The 20,369-nt window shown below is 45.4% G+C and overlaps 1 protein-coding gene across 2 annotated transcripts in view; it reads left to right on the forward strand.

The window, feature by feature from the left end:
* Nucleotides 1–17,679, forward strand: part of Stx6 (syntaxin 6) — a 38,014-nt gene extending 20,335 nt beyond the window's left edge. For both annotated transcript variants that reach the window (XM_027934967.2, XM_071600262.1), the window contains exons 5-8: nt 2,570–2,695; nt 4,307–4,413; nt 8,832–8,926; nt 16,111–17,679. In XM_027934967.2, the coding sequence (XP_027790768.1) occupies nt 2,570–2,695; nt 4,307–4,413; nt 8,832–8,926; nt 16,111–16,187 (405 nt within the window). In that variant the 3' untranslated portion in view covers nt 16,188–17,679. The remainder of the gene's footprint in view (nt 1–2,569; nt 2,696–4,306; nt 4,414–8,831; nt 8,927–16,110) is intronic.
* The last annotated feature ends 2,690 nt before the right edge of the window (nt 17,680–20,369 follow it).

Below are 20,369 nucleotides of genomic sequence, written 5' to 3' on the forward strand. Positions count from 1 at the left end.
TTATCTCTAGCTGCTACTACCTGCCTACCCATAGAACTCACTGGACACTTAATGATTGAAATTTAATGCAAAGACGTTTGAAGAACTTTAAATGTGTGTTAAGTTAAATATCTCTTTAAGTGGTGATAAGAAATTACTCATGGTGTATGAAAGAAACTCATTTCCAATTGTTAAAATATGATCCTTTTAAAAATATACAGTCATCACCTAGAACTTAAATTCACATTTGATTTACATTCCTTTGGTGGATAGAATGTTCCTTAACCTGTTGGTAAGCTGGTAGATGATTTTTATTGACAAATTGTTTTTATAAATTCTGTGAATATCTGTTTTGCTTTAGGAGTAAGAAAGATTTCATGGAAAATCACAAGGTTGTTCAGAGTGATATTATTTGCTTTATTTTCAGAGTCCAGAAAGTTACCAGTAATCCATTTAGAAGCCTTGTAGCTTGGGATTACCTCACTGTTATTACTAATTAGGAATTGGTAGTTTATAACATAAATCTCTATATCTAGTAGGTGTTTGCTGAGACCCTTAATTTTGAAAACAAGTATCACCTGACCTCCTGTTTGAAGTCTTGTTTGTTTGGGGGGTTTTGATTTGTTTTTATCTACCTCCCCTTTTTTCCTTCTTTCTTCTTTTTTTTTTTTAATAGTACAGGCAGGAAAAGTCATTAGCTAGTTCATTCCACCTGGCTCTAACTCTAGAAAGAAGCTAATAAATGACCACAGCTGGCTAGTTTGGGAATTCCCTTGTCATTTGCACATGAGCATATAGGAAAGTAAATGACGATACCTGAGTAGTCGTGACAGTGAGGTAGGTAACGCCTGTCCTCTGTTACTTTTAACGTGTTTATCCTCTGGGTAGTTTAGGTGAAGTAATGTGAATGAAGTGAGAATTCATGCATTCCTTTCCAAGCACAACTTGGAGTCTTGTTTTAGTCTGAGTGACAGGTCACAGGGCCTCCTATTTTCGGGGAACAGCAGGGCCAGGGTTCTCCAGGCATCATGTGGGCAGTCGGTCTTTGTGCCAGGTACCAGGTGCCGTGCCACTCGCAGCCTCACCAGCACTGCCTCCACCTCTCTGCAAGCTCATCGCTCAGTGCTGCGGCCTCCTCCTCCTTCTTTCCCACTGAATGAGACTCCCGGGGATCAAACTGATGAACTCTAAGCTATTTCACGATAAAACCTACATGACTCTGAACAACATGACGTATGTCTCACCAAGGGTAGACCATGGACACTGTAGGACAACATAGCCCTGGCTGCGGTACACAGCCCGACGGAGCCCCAGGTCCCTGCCTAAAGCTCTGTGGTGCACTCTACCCCTTTTCTGACACTGAAAAAATTGTCGTGAGACCCCAATGTCCTCCACAGAGGTCCTTAGAGTTTGGGATTAGAATGAGCCGGATCTTTTAAATCTTGACATCCCTAAGAACAGGTCAGGGCAGAGCCACCACCAAAGGCCATAGGTCTGCTTTACTCCAGAGACAGTCACATCCAGCCTCTTGACTGGACTGATACCCTGAGCCTCAAAGATCTCAACAAGAACTTCCATAGTAAGTATCTCAGGCGCTTCTCTGACAACAGCCTCAGAGGTTGGTGTTCTGCATCCCGAACTTGCCCCCTCCTGGCCCCTGTGTCCTGACTGTTAGTAGACTTCACTTCTGAAGTCAGGAGGAGGTCAGTGTCCAATGGAGAGAGGCGTGGATGGGGCTTTCAGAGAGAGAATCAAGTAACTGGTTAGGCTTTTAGTAGTGCCAGAGGTAAAAAGCACCTAGTACAAAGCTTTGGCCACTCCACAAAGAGGAGTGATTTGCAGTCACCAGCATCTTCTGAGTCCTAGAGCACTCCTGGTGTGAGCAGTCGGAAGGGGTCTCACATTCCCTCCTGACCTCTCCCATAAGCGAGATATTCTCAAACTTAACCATTTCTGGCTATAAACTCCTTTGAGTTCATCCTGGGGAAAGCTACCCCTGGCCTCCAGAAACCCTGGAGGAGAACACCGACTCCTTGTGGTCCTGCTGCCTGGGGGAGCAACCCCGCATCCTCTGGGAGTCTAGCTTTCAGTTCCAGCGAAGGTGTCGGGTTTTATTCAGAGACTGAGTTCAGCAGATGTGGATGGTTCTGTGCCTTCTGTGTATGAGGGGCTATTGTTTACCTTCTCGTCATCCTGGGGAAATGCCCATCCCCCAAGGCCCCCAAGCTTCCTGGATCGTCCTTCAATAACAGACTCCAGATTTGTAAACCAGTTGGACTGGAAACTCGGGGTCCTTGGAAGAGCTGTCATAAGGGACTGAGTGCTGTTAAATTGTGAGGCAGTTTACAATGTACAGATCTGTTTGTGGGGTTAGTGTGGACACTTATTTGCATTTTAATGGGACAGACCTAGGGAGGGCTTGAAGACAGAAGGCCCTTCAGGGCAGTCCCTAAGTTGTACTACACAGGCACCCGTAGAAGTGTGGCCCAGGTAGTGAGAAATGTGAGAACTCTTTGTCACCCTGATGCCTCACTGTTCAGAGATGGTACCTGTTTGCTGTTCCTCACTCTGATCATCCCCATTCACACAGGCACTGCTAGGAGACAGTGGCAGCCAGACCTGGAGCACAGGAACGACAGATCAGTACGGGCGCCTGGATCGAGAGCTGCACTTAGCCAATTCCCATTTCATCGAGGAGCAGCAGGCGCAGCAGCAGGTACCCTGAGAACAGCCGGCCAGGAGGGGAGGTGGCAGGCGGGATACCTCCCCTGGTTCCTCCGCCAGCCATGGGAGCCACACTGCTTACTGATAGGCAGGTTTGAGCAGAGCTTGCCCCGCGGTGGACTGTGCCACTGTGTAATGTTCACATACACGAGGGGTTTTAAAGCCTTTCGAGCACAGTATTCAGAGAACCACGCTTGATTAGGTCTCAGAAAGCAGACAGACAGGGCTGGGGATGTGGCTCAAGTGGTAGCGCGCTCGCCTGGCATGCACGCGGCCTGGGTTCGATCCTCAGCACCACATACAAACAAAGATGTTGTGTCTGCCGAAAAAAAAAAAAACACTAAAAATAAATAAATAAATATTAAAAATTAAAAAAAAAAAAGAAAGCAGACAGACATGAAAACTGAAAGGCAGGGGCTAGGTGCAGCTTGGTGGCTAGAGCACTTGCCTAGTGCACACAAGGCCCTGAGTTCGACTTCCAGCACTTCAACAAACAAAACCCTGAAGACAAGGCCAAGGATTTTTAAAAATAAAATAAAACCTTTTCCCCAACCTCTTATTTATACACTCATTTTTTTTGTTCATGTCAATGAAGATCCTTCCAGAAAGATTGAGTTTTTGTGTTTTCACTGAAAATTATTAACGCGTTCTATTAAATGGAAAAATAATTGCTTTGATGGAAGTTGAGGAGGAGAAAGAAAATGAAATTGACTATATGTATGTTGTGCTTCTGATTTGTGATTATTAAAAGAAAGCTATCTAGGGGTTGGACGATCAGGTCTATTAAAACTATTGGCTCTTAAATTCTGTGTTTTTTGTGTATGTGTAGGTTATGTGTTCTTTTGTTTCCATTAGTATGTCTCCTTAACTAGTAGTTTACTCAAGTTGCTGTTAACCAAGCAACCATTTTTTAGCCAGACGTAAACTGTTTTTGTTTTGTTTTGTTTTGTGATGCTGGGGATTGAACCCAAGGCCTCGTGCATGCGAGGCAAGCACTCTACCCAACTGAGCTGTATCTTCCCTCCAAGCAGCCATTTTTTAATAGAAAGAGAGGGTATAAAGCACAATTAAAAGTCAACATTAATTTGTCATTCAGTAGTTGTCCTTGAGATAACATTTCCATACGGCTTCCTCTAGATTGTGTTTGTGGAGGAAGAAAAACACTGTAGTTTTCCCACATCCCGAGATTTGACAGTCTCTTACATTTAAGCTGGCAGTATGTTGTGGTTGGAGACCTTGATCCTGGCAGTGGACTTCCTCTTCCCAAACATACCCGTGACTCAGTGGTCATCTGCATTTGTGTTTTCAGCCATTGTCTGTTCCTTTATTGGACTTCAGCCAACCAGAGTAAATCTCTCTTGGTGGTTTCAAGCCCTGCTGACTGTTCACAAGTTGGATCAGCAGGAGATATCAGTAGCTTGACAATCCAGCCTTTTGAGCAGCGTGTTCTCAGAGGCGACGGTCTGGTCCTTTGATTTCTGGGCTTTGCTTCTGAATGTGAATTGTCCCAAGCTGGCAGAGAAACTAGCAGCTGCTAGAGTGCTGGGCTTGGAACCAGGTAAGATGGATTTTAATTGCTTATTTCCCGTTTCTCTGGCACCAGTTGATTGTGGAACAGCAGGATGAGCAGTTGGAGCTGGTCTCTGGCAGCATCGGGGTGCTGAAGAACATGTCCCAGCGCATTGGAGGGGAGCTGGAGGAACAGGCAGTGTGAGTATCGAGGCACCCCTGTCATTGTAGTGAGACTGAAGAAAAAGCCATCTCATAGGACAGACCTCCGAAAGGCCTGGCAGTTATGTGACTGTAAAACCAAAAGCTGTTTTATTTATAGCTGCATTTTTATTCTGTTGTAGACTAGCCTCCCCTAAAGAAGCAACTCTTTAGATAAAATCTACAGCAGGGTTTGGGCATAGTTATTATTTTTAAACACCTCCAAAAACAGATACAAATTTCTCTGAGCAAATGTTTGAAGCATGATTATGAATGCAAATGTGAACAGGGATGTAACCTCTGGAGATTTTTGTTCCAAAGGGGATGGACAGTGTGAAGGGAGGCCTGTGCAGGTGGCATTAGGAGCTCTGCCACTCTGTCTTCTCGTGGCTGCTGCTGCATTGACAGGACTTTGCTTTAACTTAAATAATAATTTAATAGAAAAACTAAGAAATTTAACTCTATATTTAGCAAGGAAATTTTCCTCTCAGAAACAAAACAAAAAATCAAGGAAACATAACTTTTTTTTAAAATTTTATTTTCTTTTAGTTGTAGATGGACAGCATGCTTTCATTTGTTTAGTTTTTTTTTATACGGTGCTAAGGACCAAACCCAGTGCCTCGCACATGAGAGACAAGCACTCTGCCACTGAGCTATAGCCCCAGACCAAGGAAACATAACTTTTTAAATGGCCAATCTCTTTTACGTCATAAAGTATGATAGCAAAAAAAAAAAAAAATTTTTTTTTTTAAACTGGGGATTGACTTCAAGCAAACTTTACTGCTGTGCTTCATCCTAGCCCTTTTAAGTTTTATTTTGTGACAGGGTCTTGCTTAGTAGCCAAGACTGGCCTAGGAATTTATTATCCTCCTATCTCAGCCTTCCAAGTCACTCGGATTAAAGGTGTGTGCCACCATGACCAGCGAAAACAACCTTCTTAAATGCCACTATGCAGTACTTTTACCATTTTACAAATTTTCTTCTGGGAAACAAGACAGTCCATCAGGATATTTCAAAACTCTCCTATCTCAGTCTTAGATTACACAAGCATCCATTATAGATTCTTACTGGACACCTGTTCTACGCCAGGCCCTCTAGGAGGCCCTGGGTGCATAGCACAAACAGAAGAGACACTGTGTCTGCCATTCAGAGAGTTGGCCACTTTGTGAGTGAAATGGACATTGTTTAAATGAAGTCAATATGGTAAGCATTGACAGTGAAGTAGGAAGTTCCCCGTGACTGGTCTAGCGCTGCTGCCCAGGGTGCTCTGACAGCCGAAATTCTCTGAGAAAGAAGGGTTTAATTGAAACCTGCAGACTGGGTAGAAGATAGCCGGTGAGGTGGGACTCGTGCTTGTGCCAGAAGGCAGTGAGGGGGCGTGCACCAGGAGGAAGAAAGAACACCTACCTGTAAAGATCTGGAGGCAGAAGGGTGAATGGAGTGAGAGGTTCCCTGTCTGTAGCATGGGCATCAGAGGGAGTGGCCAAAGTCCAGATGGGGAGGCAGACAGGGAGCAGGAAAGGCCTCGTCTGGGTGGTAAGGAGGCAGGACTTCTCGGGTTGGGCTTGCTGGGAGACCGGGGAGGCGGCTTTGGGAGTGAGGTGGGATCAGGTATTGGAGAGGCTTAGCTGCTGTGTGATTTAGGTGGTGTCCCAGGGTGAATCCAGGCAGGGAGACCAGCTAGGCAGTTGGAATAGCAGGAATCTAGACTTTGCTTCCTGTCAAACACAGATTAGACTCTAAATTCCTTTGTTGAGATGGGAAGGAATTAATGACCTGAGGTAGTCTGTTGGTGAAGCAAACAGACAATAGAGAAAACCTGAGGCTCCCAGTTAAAGATGTGAATTGAGCACACCCCATCTCTACTCCCTCTAAATCCACTAGAACAATAGCAAAGGAATTTTTTTTAAGGCTTAAAACTTATGGGGTCATAAAATATGAAATAAAACAGTCATAACAATTTAGATCCTAGAAAGCAGGCAGAGGCTGGTTATAGACTTGGCAGGCCAGAGAAGGGTGAACCCTCAGCCAGAGGTGACCACAACTGAGCTCCAAGTCCCACCACACAGCCCCCAGCCATGGGTAGCATTTATTCAGTAGTCCTAATGTAAATGCTGAATATTGATCTAATCAAACTGTGACTGTACAATCAGAGGGAAATGGGGAGGATGCAGAGGTGAGATCAGATAGGAAGAGAGCTAAATTCTATGGTAGTGCTGAGCCAACAGGTAAAGTCTGAAGATAAAAATAAAAGTCAAGGTCCTGGGGTACAAGGATGTTACTTCTAAAAATGGAGAATGTACCAAGAGAAGACTGTGAGGGGGTGGAAGCACCTGCCCTGGGGAACAGAAAACAACCATGGTTTTTGTAAAAAGGCTTTCAGACCATTTATCTCTTTAAACTAGGTATGTATGTCACTCTGGTAAAAATAAGTAAATTAAAAGGAAAAAACATGAATCTTTGGCTGATGGTGCCAGTAAATAGCACGAGTCACACCCACATGTGCTTGTTGAGCAGGTGAAGTGTGAGCATTCAGATGGAGGTGTGCTCTAGGAGTCAAGTGCACAGTGGATTTTGAGGTGAAAAAAGTATAAAATAATTTATTAGTAATTTTTGCATTAATGATATGTTAAAATGGTAATATTTTACACATATTGGAATAGACAGAGTAGATTATTAGTTAATTTCAGTTTTTTTAAATTTATATTTTAGTTTTAGGTGGACACAATATTTTTATTTTACTTTATGTGGTGCTGATGATCAGACCCAGTGCCTTGTGCATGCTAGGTGAGCGCTCTCTCTCTGAGCCACAACCTCAGCCCCTTAATTTCAGCAGTTTTTATTTTTTATACATGGCTCCTGGAAATTGTAAAATGTCATGTGTGCCACAGTGCCCTTCGGCTGGCGGGCGTTGAGTTAGAGCAGGACTGGATGCTTGGCCTGTGGGTGTCCTTGGCTAAAGGTTAGCGACATGCCTGCTTTGTCTCAGTAAGAGAAGTCGTACCCAGCACACAAAGGTAGCTCTTGTTTTTCAGCATTGGGCCCTGCCCACAGAGGCCTGCCAGCTGCAGGGCTGCAGTGCTGCCAGGCTCTAAGAGGAGCTAAAAATGTTGTAGTGTGAGAATTAAGGTAAGGGACACAAATTTATTTAGTTGTTGATGTGGAGTTTATTTAGTAATTGACTTAATGAGGAGTTGATGGTCCCAAATCCTGCAGGACTGTCATGTGTCCTTTCTGGGCACACACCAAGACCAACAGTTTCTAGCTGCCAGTGACTCTGTCAGAGTTAAGAAGGCCTTTGTAGTCAGGCCCCTGGTACTAATTGGTGTGTTAATTCTAGCCGCAGAATAATCATGGGCTAATCAACAGCTGAAAGGTCTGGAATGTGTGGTGATTGATGGAGTAAGAGGACCGGATTTTAGTGTTTGCTTTCCCTGCTACACATTGGCCAGCAAATAAGGAAAGTGTCTCCTGGTGCTGGTTTTCCTGGAGGAAACTGTGGCTCCTCTGAGTAGGGGAGGCGGTGATGCCCCTCAGGGATGTTGGTGCCGACGCTTTCCGATTATGATCAAGCAAAGAGGGATTTAAGGGAGAATATATCTCATTAAAGTACGTTCCTTAACCCTTGTTGACACACGGCGCTTTTGTATTTTATGTGGTTTTCACAAGTACCCCATGAGGGGAATGGGGCTGGTAGGATCACCCCATTTTACAAGTGAGAAAACAGTCCTCCCAAAGTTGTAGGGTACCTTGACCAAGGTAGAAGGACAGAGCCTGGCTATCTGACTTCTCAGAGTCGCATTCTGCCCTGTGGCCCTATCAGTAAGTTTGTAGTATTGTGCAGTCAGGTCCACGCTGCCGTATCTGCAATTCTGAAATCCAGAAAGCTCTAAAAATCAAGCTTCTCTTTTTTAATATGCAGCATGCTGGTCTTACAGAAAACCTCGTCTGAACTGACTGCACCTGTGAATTTTCATAGTTTTTTCCACAGAAGAATAAATGTGTTGGCTGGAGCTGTAGCTCAGTGGCAGAGTGCTTGCCTGGCATGTGGATCCAATCCTCAGCACCACGTAAAATAAATAAATAAAGTAAAGGCATGCTGTCCATCTACAACTACAAAAAAATGAAGAAAAAAAAGAAATGTGTTGATTATGGGGGTGGGGGGCATGCCTCAGACCAGGCTGGGGATGTTGACTAATAGTAGCATATATAACTTATCTTTTTATAAACTCCCAGAATTCCAAAATCAAAAGAAGCATATCTTGTCCCAAGGATTTTTGAGTGATAGACTGGGTACTGAATCCCAATGTTGCCCGTTTTAAGTTGGCTGAAATAGAACCTAGATCCTGACGTAATTCCATGGTCTGTGCCTTGCTGAGTTTTGTGCGTATCACCAACCTTCTGCCTCTTCTTTCTAGCATGTTGGATGATTTCTCTCACGAGTTGGAGAGCACTCAGTCTCGGCTAGACAATGTGATGAAGAAACTTGCAAAAGTGTCTCACATGACCAGTGGTATGTATGTTTAAATCTCATGAGTTCGTATTTAATTCCGAAGCGCTCTGGGGTCCCCTCACAGGTATGCCCACGCAGACCCCTTTCCTGTGGAGCATTTGTTTGAGGTGCCTTAGGATCAGAGAATAAAAGACAGGAATACAGAGGCCTCAGCTTCTACTTGTACCCCTAACTTGGGAAAAGGGCCTTGTGACCCTCCCTGCAACGTTTGGTGATTTTTCTTTTAGTGGGGCAACTTTCTTTGTAATTACGAAATCCTTTTTTTTTTTTTTTTTCCTATTTCCTTGCCAAAATAGGGAACTTATTTAAAGCAATAAATAAGCCAGTTATTTTCTAGGAACTTTCTTTCACTGATAGAAAAATGTCTACTATGTCAGAGTAAGATGGCCTTGTAGATTTAATTTAAATTGTTGTATTTAAATTCACAATGAAATGTCCTAGCAAATTTATACCAGAGGATGAGGATGAAGGAGTAACAAACAGTTTTCAAATCGGTTACTGGGTAGGAAGATATATTCCAATGATGCTTTATATTTTTTGACTACTAGAAACCACCTCCCCTATTATCTGGGAAGTAATATATTTAACAAACAAACAATAAAAATCTCCAACATCATCTTTATCTGGTAGAGGTGGCTTGGTGGTTGGAGAGACTCCCTGAGGTAATTTTAGTGTTGTGGACCACAGAACCCATTAGAAGCTCATGTTTCTTTTTTTTTCTTTGTGGTGCTGGGGATCCAACCCAGGGCCTTGTGCATGCGAGGCAAGCACTCTACCACCTGAGCTGTATCCCCAGCCCCGAGCTTCTGCTTCTTGACACCTCATTTTTCTGTTAATTTCTTGCTATGAGGTACATGTGACATATAAGCCCTAAGTACACATGCGCATTTACTTTGCAGCAGTTTAAGACATAGCCAGGTTACATAACGGCTCTCTGGGCTCAGTTTTTATCTTTGAAAATAGGCTGAGGGCAGGGGATGCAGCTGAGCGGCAGGCAGAGCACTTGACTAGCATGTGCAAGGCCCCGGGTTTGATCAGCAGCAGCCTGCCCCCCACCCCCAAAAGGGTTCATTCCTACCTCTTAAGTACTTGTGAGGATTAAATGAAATTTAATAATATAGAAGTGTTTAACATTGTCTATTACATATTAGTACTTACGAAAAGTTTAAAAATTACCTAAGGCACCAGATGGTCCTAGGAAGCAGAGGACCTGTCAAATCCAAAACAAAGGGGAATCTAGTTATTTCCTTCTTTCTCTCCAGGGGCTAGTATTTTTCTGCTTAGAGCAGGCTCTTCCTTGTCTGCAGCTGTGTATAAACGGCAGCAGGACCAGCTTCATGCATCGGTCACATGCCTAGAGAAAGGCTGGCAGCGTCTTCTTTTTTATTCCCTCTGTTCTCTCCTCTCCCACCCTCCACTTAAAACAAAAAAAAAAAGTTTTAATGAAGTATTATACAAGCAGATTAAATAGCGGCCCCTCACCAGTGTATGTGTTAGTTGTAAAGTCAAGTAGCTACTTCAGCGCCAGCCCTGTTGGGAAGGGCAACTGAACAAAGATGCACTGTCTTTGTCCCCAGCGTTCCTGCTCTGAATAGTGCACTGAGGTCAGCGCCTCTGTGGGTACAACAGCACTGGTCTTGCTTGTGCTTGATTCTGTCTTCTTCCAAAGGGGAAGTTTGGGAAGCAGAGCGAGAACTTTGGTTATATTTGCACAAGAAAAAGAGCCTGGAAACAGCAGTTGTCCTAAAAGCTCTTCACTGTTTTCCTTTCACCTTTGCTCACTACCAAGAGAAACACCCCAGGGCCACCTCCTGCAGGTGGGTCTGCTCCAATTTGTGGAGCAGGCAGTTTGTACTTGCCTCTATTCCCCTCCTAACTTTTGATGACGCTAACTGCTTTTAAATCAAATCTACTCACCAGAGTTTGATGAGGCAGCCCTGCACACACCTCCACAGTGCTCAAGGCCAAGCCCTCGCCCCTGCTCACGAAGAAATCAGCCCACAGTCCACACTCACTTATTGAATGACTCAAGAGAAACACTAACTTTTATCATTTTTCTGCCGGAGAAGTATATTCTTAAGTGAATATACTTAAGAATCCCCCCCACACTCACCTTACTTCCCAACATTCTGTCGTTCATCTTTCTGTTCAACAGAGGAAAGTGTTTGGAGAGCAAGAGGGGAAGTCAGAACAATTACCTTTGGAGTTCTCTTTGTTCCCCTCTTAATTTTTTTTTTTAATTTTTAATTTGTTCTTTTTAGCTACACATGACAGTAGGATGAATTCTGACATATTACACACACATGGAGCATGACTTCCCATTCCTGTGGTTGTGCGTGGTGTGGAGTTTCACTGGTCGTGTATTCACACATGAACACGGGAAAGTGATGTCCGATTCACTCTGCTGTCTTTCCCTGTCCCGTCTCCCCTCCCTTCCCTTCATTCCCCTTTGTCTACCAGGCCCTGCGCTTGCAAGGCGGATTGAGGGCTGGGGGTAGAGTTCAGGGGTACAGTGTGGGTGTGGGGGTAGCATGAACAACAAAAAAATAAAAAGAAGAAGAAAGAAGAAAACACAGGTTAAACTTTTCACTTGAGGTCACAAAAGCCCCTGTGGTTTCTGCCCCTTCCTTCTGTGCTTGAAGCCTTGCAAGAAGCGCTGGGAGGAGTCCGCCAGGGCAGCAGCTCCCTGGAGTTACCTAGTTCATGCCTCAGAGAAGCAGCTTAACCACTTCAAAGGAAAATGGCTTTAAAAGAGCAGGCCTGGCTGTGCTAGCTCTTGTGCTGTGTGTTTTCACTTGAGGAAAACCCCTATTTAATGCGGTTGTAGAAAAGAAAGTGACTGGGGAGGGTAGGAATCTGGCTAGAGGCTAATGCGAAGCCAGAAACTGGGAATCTGAGTTGGTTCTGGGAATCACGCACCAAGGATGGCCTGGTGCTGCCCACCCACCCCGCGCACACAGGAGGTGTGTGGAGGTTGGGGCAGGGGAAGCAGTTACCTTCTGTGTTTTTGCCCAGTGAGAGTATGAACTAACCATTTAGTACGAGTGGTTTTAAATTGTTGAAAATATTTGTTTTTCTTTTTTAATCAATAAGCTTTATATTTTAAAGCAGTTTTATGTTCACAGCAAAATGAAAAGGAAAATACAAAGATTTCCCCTATAACCCCTCCTCCCTCCACCAAGCTTCTCTTGACTTCTGATACCACAGTGGTACATTGGTTAAAATCCATGAACCTACATTGAGATGTCATCATCACCCCCAGAATCCATAGTTTACTTTAGGGTGACTTTTGGTGTTCATTCTGCAGATTTTGACAGAAATATGACTTGTATCCACTATCGTATACAGAAGTTTCGGTACCCTAAAATTTCTTTTAACTTTTGATTGATACATAATATTTGTGCATATTTACAAGGTACAGTGTGATGTTTCGATTGTCATATGCTTGGGGTAGTGAGTGATCCCCACTCAGTGCTTAGCATGTCCATCACCTTGAAGTTGTGTTATTTCTTTATGGTGGGTACATTCACAATCCTCTCTCCTGACTCTCTTAAGTTTTGTGATGCACTGTTGTTAGTTCTATTCACTCTCCGTGCTATAGAACCCCAGAACTTAGTTCTCCTGCCAAACAGTACAACCTTGTCCCTGTTGGCCAACCTCTCCCATCTCCCACTCTTTCTCTGGTAACCACTATTCTGCTCTCTACTGTGATGAGATCTTTTTTAGATTTCACATATGAGTGAGGTGATGTAGTGTTTACTTTTCTGAACCTAACTTATTCAGTCAACACAGTCTCCTTTAGGTCCAAAGTGGCAGGATCTCATGCTGAAGAGTGTTGGATCTCGCAGATGTACCACATCTTCTTTATCTCTGTTTGTTGATGGACGTTTAGGTTGATTCTCAGTCTGGCTGTTGTGGATAGCGCTGCAGTGCCCTGGGCGTGCAGGTGTGTTTTCAACATGGTGATTTCATCTCCTTTGGGCATAGACCCAGAGGGGAGGCTGCAGGGTTGCAAGGTAGCTCTATTTTTAATTTTTTTGAGAAACCTCCTTCCCATTTGCTGTGCTGATTCACATTCCCCGCAGTGGGTGAGTGCTCCCCTTTTCTCCTTGCCAGCATTTGTCATTGTTGTCTTTTTTATAATAGCCATTGTCATTGGTGAGGTGGAAGCTCATTGTAGTTTTGATTTTGATTCCTGTTCATCCTTCCCTCCTCCTTAACCCCTGGCAATCACTGATCCTTTTAGTGTCCTCATGGTTTTGCCTTTTCCAGTGTGCATACAGTTGGAGTGAGATGTGCATACAGTTGGAGTCAGATGTGCAGAGCGTTTTCAGATCAGCTTCTCACTCTTAGTAATAGCGTTTAGTGGGGCACTAATTTGACTTAGGCATCACCTGCTGTAGGACGTGTTTGTTTACTTCCAAGTTTGGCAATTATGAATAAAGCTGCCATATCCATGTGCAGATTTTTGTAGGGACTTGTAGTTCATTGAGTAAATAACGGGGAGCATCGCTGCTTCATGGTTATGGCAGGAGTATGTTTGGTTTTGTGGGAAGTCAGTGAACTGTCTTCCAGAGTGGCGGCCCGAGTTTGCATTTCCACCAGGCGCTCCTGTTGCTCTGCAGCCTCACCAGCATTTGGTATTCTCATGTTTTGGTTTTGGCCATTCTGACATGGGGTTGCGGTTTCTCATTGTTGTCTAGATTTGCCATGTTGCCTTATAACAGCTGATGTTGAATGAAAAGACATCCAATTATCTTCTTTGGTGAAGTGCCTGTTGAGGTCTATTGCTTTTTTTTTTTTTTTTTTTTTTTTTAACCAGGCTGTTTCCTTATTGTTGAATTTTAGAAGTTCTTTGTGCATTTTTTTAATTTTTATTTTTTAGTTGTAGTTGGACACAGTACCTTTATTTTATTTATTTATTTTTATGTGGTGCTAAGGATCGAACCCAGGGCCTCACATGTGCTAGGTGAGTGCTCTACTGCTGAGCCACAACCCCAGCCCTCTTTGTGCATTTTGGATAACAATCCTTTACCAGATGTGTCTTATGCAAATTTTTTATCCCAAGTCTGTGGCTTGTCTCGTTCTCTTGACAGTGTCTTTCACAGAGCAGAAGTTTTTAATTTTAGTTAAGTCCCGATATCAGTTCTTTCTTTCGTGGATAGCATTCTTTGCTGTTGTATCTTAACTCATTTCCACACTTGGGGTTATCCAGGTGACACAGGAAAATTATAGTTAGGTTCTGAGGAAGCCTAGGTTAGAATTGGAGTTGGTCATTTCCCATCTCCCTGGTAATTAGGTTCTGATAAACCCCAACAGGTTAGGCTCTGGCGAAACAGTTTGTGCAGAAAAAATGGAATGGTCCTGTGAAGAACAGAATTCTCTGGCTTATTGCAAATGGTTTTTTACCCCTTTATCTTTCAGAAGCGAGAAGAGATTTTTCTCCACATTTTCTGTGAGAATCTGGTTGAGCTTCAGGAAGTAAAACTCAGAGGAGTGCGGGGGTCCCTTTCAGGAGACTCCCTGGGGCTCTTCTGACTGCGACTTGGCCACCCCCAGCTTCTAGTGTTGACCATGGTTGTTCAGCTTTCCCTCGGGGCACCAGTTCCAGTGGAGGCTACTGCCGGAGGATTTCTGTTCTGTTGTGATTTTCTGTGTTTACCATAGATTTCTCAGTGTTGGAGGCAGCCTTCTACCCTGTGACCTTATTTGTCTGATGGATCTAGGAAGTTACTCAGTTTTCAGTTCAGCTTTTTACTTGATGGGACAAAAAGTGCTAACTTCTAAGCTCCCTCCATGCTGGACTGGAAACTGGAAGTTCAGCTCTCTAGAGAGAAGAAAGAAAGTGGATACACAAACCTTCCTGACCATGGATGTGTTAGTTGAGCACATTGACAGGCTGTGGGAGGCTGAACCTGCTCCCGCGTCCTTTGGAGCAGCACGACTTCAGCACAGATGTGGGTGACCTGGGATCTTGGTCCTGATCCCAGGGTTACTTAGTGGGTCCTGGCGCGGCTGAGGTAGACAGGGTTTGTTTGCACACTAAGATAATACCAGTGTCTTTCTAGTGTTTACCTAGTGTCTTTGGCAGTTCTCTTGGCCAGTTCTAAGACTTTTATATCTATGACATTTAAAATGACTTTAAGTGCATGTTTTGCTTTGTGGCGATGTTTGCCATCTGTTTTCCTAGATCCAGCCCTCATCACAGCCTAGGTCTCTGGTGTGCTAAGGCCTGTGGGCTTTCCAGTAAACTTACTGAATCCGTGTACCTTATCCTGCTGCTCAGCTGGAACTCTTATTCCTGTGGTTGAGCTGCCTCTTCATGGCCTAGTGAAAATCTTCTCCATCAGTCAGACCCTTTGTGGAAGATAGCAGGGCTCACCTATGAGGGCCAGCTGGTTCCCCCCGGTAAGGAAGCCTCCTGATGATGATGGCATCTCCTGTGTTCCATGCTTGCGCACTGTGTGACTGTCCCCTTGTAGCTACAGCTGGTGTAGAGTTATGGACCACAGGCGGCACTGCCGCCTCCCCAGGCCTGCCCGGGTTCTTCTGACCACTGCCCTCCCTGCTCTCGGCCATTGAGAGGGACTCGGGTCCGTGTTCTGTGCCTGCAGTTCTAACCTGTTGGCAGTGTAGAAAAGAAAAGGCATTCCACTTGCACTTGCAGATGAGCCATATAAATTACTTTATCACAGTTACTGGCTAAGTAATCTTACGTCTTCCTTGAGTGGTATGGTATGAGATTAATCCTCCTCTCTCACTGGAGAGCAGCTTTTTCAGCTGTTCATTTCCTGAAGTGACCAGCAGTAGCTTTCATCTCCCTTCCACCCTCTCATTGAGAAAAGAGCATGATCATTGTTGAATTAAATGACTTGACTTTGGTGGGAGATTAAAGCAGGCAGGCTTTGATCTGTAATGCCAACTCCAGCACCTTTTCCAGGGACGCACTAACCCCCAGAAAAAAGCTAAGAGCCACGGATTTTAATTAAAGACCTGGACTCAGAGCACGTACTTATTACCAGGCCCATGTTCAAAGTCTTAAGCGCAGCCCAAGATCAGAGCACCATTAGCGTCCCAGGCAACCAGGCAGGGTCCAGGTCCTCTGCCCCGTTGCCTTAATCCTTGCACCCGTGTCTGGGGACACACAGCCCCAGGAGGGCTAATCTTTCTGCCCTGCCTTTCAGATCGGCGCCAGTGGTGTGCCATCGCTGTCCTCTTCGCCATCCTGCTGGTCGTGCTGGTCCTCTTCTTGGTGCTGTGACGGTGGCGCCCGTGGCCCGGGTTCCTCCTGCACAGGAGCCAGGGCAGGGGCAGTGCCCTGGGCACACACTCCTCCCGACTCCACCGCCAGACGCCCCTCCCTCCCGCGCTGGCAGGACTGGCGAGAAGAGGAAGAGGGACTGCACTCCTGTCGGACGACACCCCTGCTGCCCGTCCTGTTTGGGGGCCACTAGCCACTGCTTTGCCTTGCTGGACCCCACTCCCTGAGGAGAGACTGAGTCGCCCAGAAGGGTCGGCAGAGCCCGATTCGCCCGTCTCTGGCAGCTTCTTTCTCCTGCTGTCCATCAAAAGATCCCTGTCGAGGAGGCGGCCTGGGCCAGGAGGCGGCCTGGGCGGGCCGTTTCCCATCGCTAGAGCATTTCTCACTCCCCAAGAGCTGGTTGTTGACGGGGACAGAAGGCTCAGAAGCAGTTTGTGACTGCAAATGCCGTGTTTCATTTTTCAGGGGTCAGGGCTGAGATAAAATTGCTTTTCCAGGTGCTTTTTTTGTGTGGTGGGAAAACTAATGGAAACAGTGAGACACCCTGGGGCTTGGGGTCGCTAACAGCCTTTGGCTTTAATGGACAAGAGCAATTAAAAGGCGCACCAGGACCTGCTCTGGCGCAGCCCAGGGAAGGGGTGATGGTGTCTCCAGAGGGGGGGCCAGACCTGCTCTTTGCACGCCGCTGTCCCGGGGCTTCTTCCCAGAGGTGCAACTTACATTTTTAGGGGAACCCTTGAATACATCATTGCTGAACAGTGCAGAAGCGCACTCAAACGGATTAGGATGCTGGCTTGTCCTCACTGACACTTATTTTATTCTGGTGGCACTCTCCATTGGGGGATGGGGTTGGAGTGGTTAGTACATTTATTACATTTACGCAGAAACCATCTTGACCCAAAAAGGCTATTTCTGGGCCAGATTTCCCTTACCCTGTGAGTAATGGCAAGACGGGTAAGTGAACCTGACTCTTTTCTTCCTGAAGATGTCAGCTTGACTGGATCATCCATTCTAATAACTGAGCCAATCCAAATGTAATGATAGATGCTTTAATTGAGCTTAAGTAGCTGAAGCTGCTGAGACACTACACTTCAAGCTTCTGATGGCTTTAAAGGCCTCGAATGCGCACATGTATATAGGATATTTTTTATAGCTTCCCCGATGCATAACCTGATGTTAGAGTAGCAGCTGGACCCAGAGCCGCAGCTGGGCCCCGGGGGCTGCTGGCCTCTGGGCGCCGCTGCCTTTGCACTTGGAAAGAGCAGTAGCACCCAGGCAGAGTTGAAGCCTGGCCTCCTCCTTTCCTTGTCTTTTCGTGCTTTCCTCGGCACCCTAACTTTTTTCTTACTTTTCTTGTTTTGTTTGTATTTCTTGTGGATTGGTTTGTGGGGGGGAGGTTCCCCTTTTTTGTGATTTTTTGCAACAAGTGCGCTTGCCCAGCTAACTTTTGAATTGCACTTTTTAATAAATATTTGTAACAATTTTTAAAGAAGGATATTCTATCTTGTTTAGGAGCATGGTAGGTAAGGAAATCTGCCTGTTAATGAAAGCTAAAAGCAAATTTATAAAGCTGAAAGGGTGGTTGGCATCCATGTTTACACTCAACTCAAATTTTGATATATAAATAAATTATTTCTTTTTAAATTAGGAAAAAAAGAGACTGTTACAAAGGGCTTCAAAGGTAGGATATCAGGTTATTTATGTTTTAAAAGTTTTAAGACTTATTCAGATAGTCTTCTATAAACTTAGACCAGGGATGGTGCTTAGGTTTGCATTAAGAAGTCTTTTGTTAAAAATAAGTGGGACCTTGTTTAAGCGCCGTTCTGCTCACTCCTCATTATGAGAAGTAGCACCTCAGAGAATGACAAGGTCCCCTGTTCAAAAGCCTTGCTATTCTCCTGCTGTCAGCAGACCCTGGTCAGTACAGTAAGGCCTGTATAGAACACGCCTGGTCATTTTATGAGTAAGACACTCCCGTTAGTTTAGGGCCAAGTTTGGTGGCCCCGGGCAGCATGTTGTTCCATTCTTTTGCATTGGCATTTTGACCTCACTGTTGGAAGGTGATTGCTGAACGGTGGCTGAGACGTGATGGGGTGAAGCTGAGTAGGGAATGTTGAGAGGGAGAATCAACTTAAATACAGGTTCCCCCTGCAAGGCACTCCCACTCCCACCTTAGACTGACCTAGAGCCAGCCTGACCCTGCTGTGCCCGCTGAGAGTCACCGCAGAATAGCCTTCCTTGGAAGGGCCTCCACACAGACTCCTAAACTGGCAGTGAAGTGCAGAGGCCAGGGGCCTACATTTATTTTCAAGGACAAATATTTCTTCCCCAGAGATGGAGATAACCTAAGTGTTCCCTTCACTCTGTCCCAGAGTCGGGGGGGGGGGGGGGGGCGATAGGGACACCCTCGCTGCTTGTGAGTGCCTCCTGCTGGCAGCCCAGGGTCTTTCCCTTCAGCCTCCACACCGAGGCTCAGTCGTCATTTTTAAAGAACTGGCAGAATGCGGTGGATCAGAGAGAAGGAGCTCATAAACATCTATGTTTGCGAGAAGAACATTTATGTGACCGATCTGGAGGGCAGGTGTGAATGGACCACCGAGAGTTGGCCCGAGTGGGAGTCCAGCTGGAAAACCAAAACACCTTCAGTTTCTAGTCCTCTAATTTGTGTTCCTGTCTTTGTGAGGACTGTGAAAAATCACAATGCTACGTTTGCTTTGGACTGTGTGGCAAATGGAATTGCAGTGGGGTGTGTGTGTGTGTGTGTGTGTGTGTTACATGAGGATCTTGCACAACTTCAGAATTCACACCAGAGCTGAAGGGGGGAAACTTGGTAACTTGCCCATTATTCTCTGCTCTTAGCCAGAGTTAAACAGACTGATGGGTCTGGTAGCCAACAACTTGGCAACTTCCATGCCTTCTCACCTCGTGAGATTAAGGGCTGTGAAAAGAAATCGAGTCTAACTCAACAGAAATCTGTCTCTGTTAAGTATTTTACCTTCTGTAAGTAAAGGTGGTGGAGCCAAGATTTTTCTTTTGGTAATTTCCCTGGCTATAAAGTGAGACCAGAGGGACAGCTATTGCCTGTTACTTTTCTGAAGAATTTGGAGCATATGAAGATCAAGAAATCAAATGACGACTGTGAGTTGCATTTCAGCTGTGTGGATGGTGCACTGCTCAGCTCCACCTGGTACCACAAGGTGAATCTGTAAGCAAAACAAGTGGCTGTCTGGAAACCACACGCTAAAACATGGAATGTGCAGCCTGTAGTTCTCTTTCTCTCACTGGTATTTCTTTCCCTCCCAAGTTTTCAAGAATATTTTTTTCCCAAAGGAATGTTCTTTGCCTAGAGAGAAGGTGAACCAAAGGCTTCTAAGATGTATCTCCCCCTCCATTGCCGTGGAGAGGGCACTAAAGATGGGACCCTATGAGAGGCCTTGCTAGGCACCTTGCTCCTCCTGGGCCTTCCTTCCCAGTCGGGCAAGTTGAGTCCCCGGATAGCCTGGTAAGAGGAGGTGGTCTTCCTTTTAATGCCCAGTTGCCCTAACTCCCAGCCTTCAGAAAATATGCTTAAATGGTCTGATTCTGGTGTGGCCACATTGGTCAGCTGTTTGTAAACATGGGTGCCACTGTCGCCTGTTTTCTTGGTAATGCTCACTGGGAATTGCCTCTGGTGTTGGATCCAAAAAGCAAGAGTGTTATAGGGAGTAGAGCTGCCCCTCAGCCCCAGGCAGCCCTGAGTGAGCCTTGTGCCTGGTGCTTGGTGACTCAGGCAGAGAAATGCCAACAGAGCAGACCTGCCTTGTGCCCTCTAGAGGGTCAACTCAGAGGGACCTGGGATCACTGAGTGTGATCTTGTTGCAGATGAACAATAACAGCTCACCCCAGTGTGCATGGGGGTGCACTGCATTCTGGACTTGGCCACCGGGCACCCACACAGCTTGTGGAACAAGTTGAGGCTGACTTCGGTGACAGAGGTCATTGGATACTGACTTGTGCACAACACTTCGCTGTAGACTATGTGATTTTTTTTTTTTCCTTTTGAATACAGAAGCTCTGAAAGTTCCAGTGGCACCGAGGCCAGGTTGTAGTGACCTAGACATATTTGGGAGCTCTTTGTATACTGCAGTCTCTTCACTAATTCAGCTGTTGGGGAAGTGGTTGGAGAGGAAAAAACTTGGTTTC

This window comes from Marmota flaviventris, chromosome 12 (genome assembly GCF_047511675.1).
Source record: "Marmota flaviventris isolate mMarFla1 chromosome 12, mMarFla1.hap1, whole genome shotgun sequence".
NCBI lineage: Eukaryota > Metazoa > Chordata > Mammalia > Rodentia > Sciuridae > Marmota > Marmota flaviventris.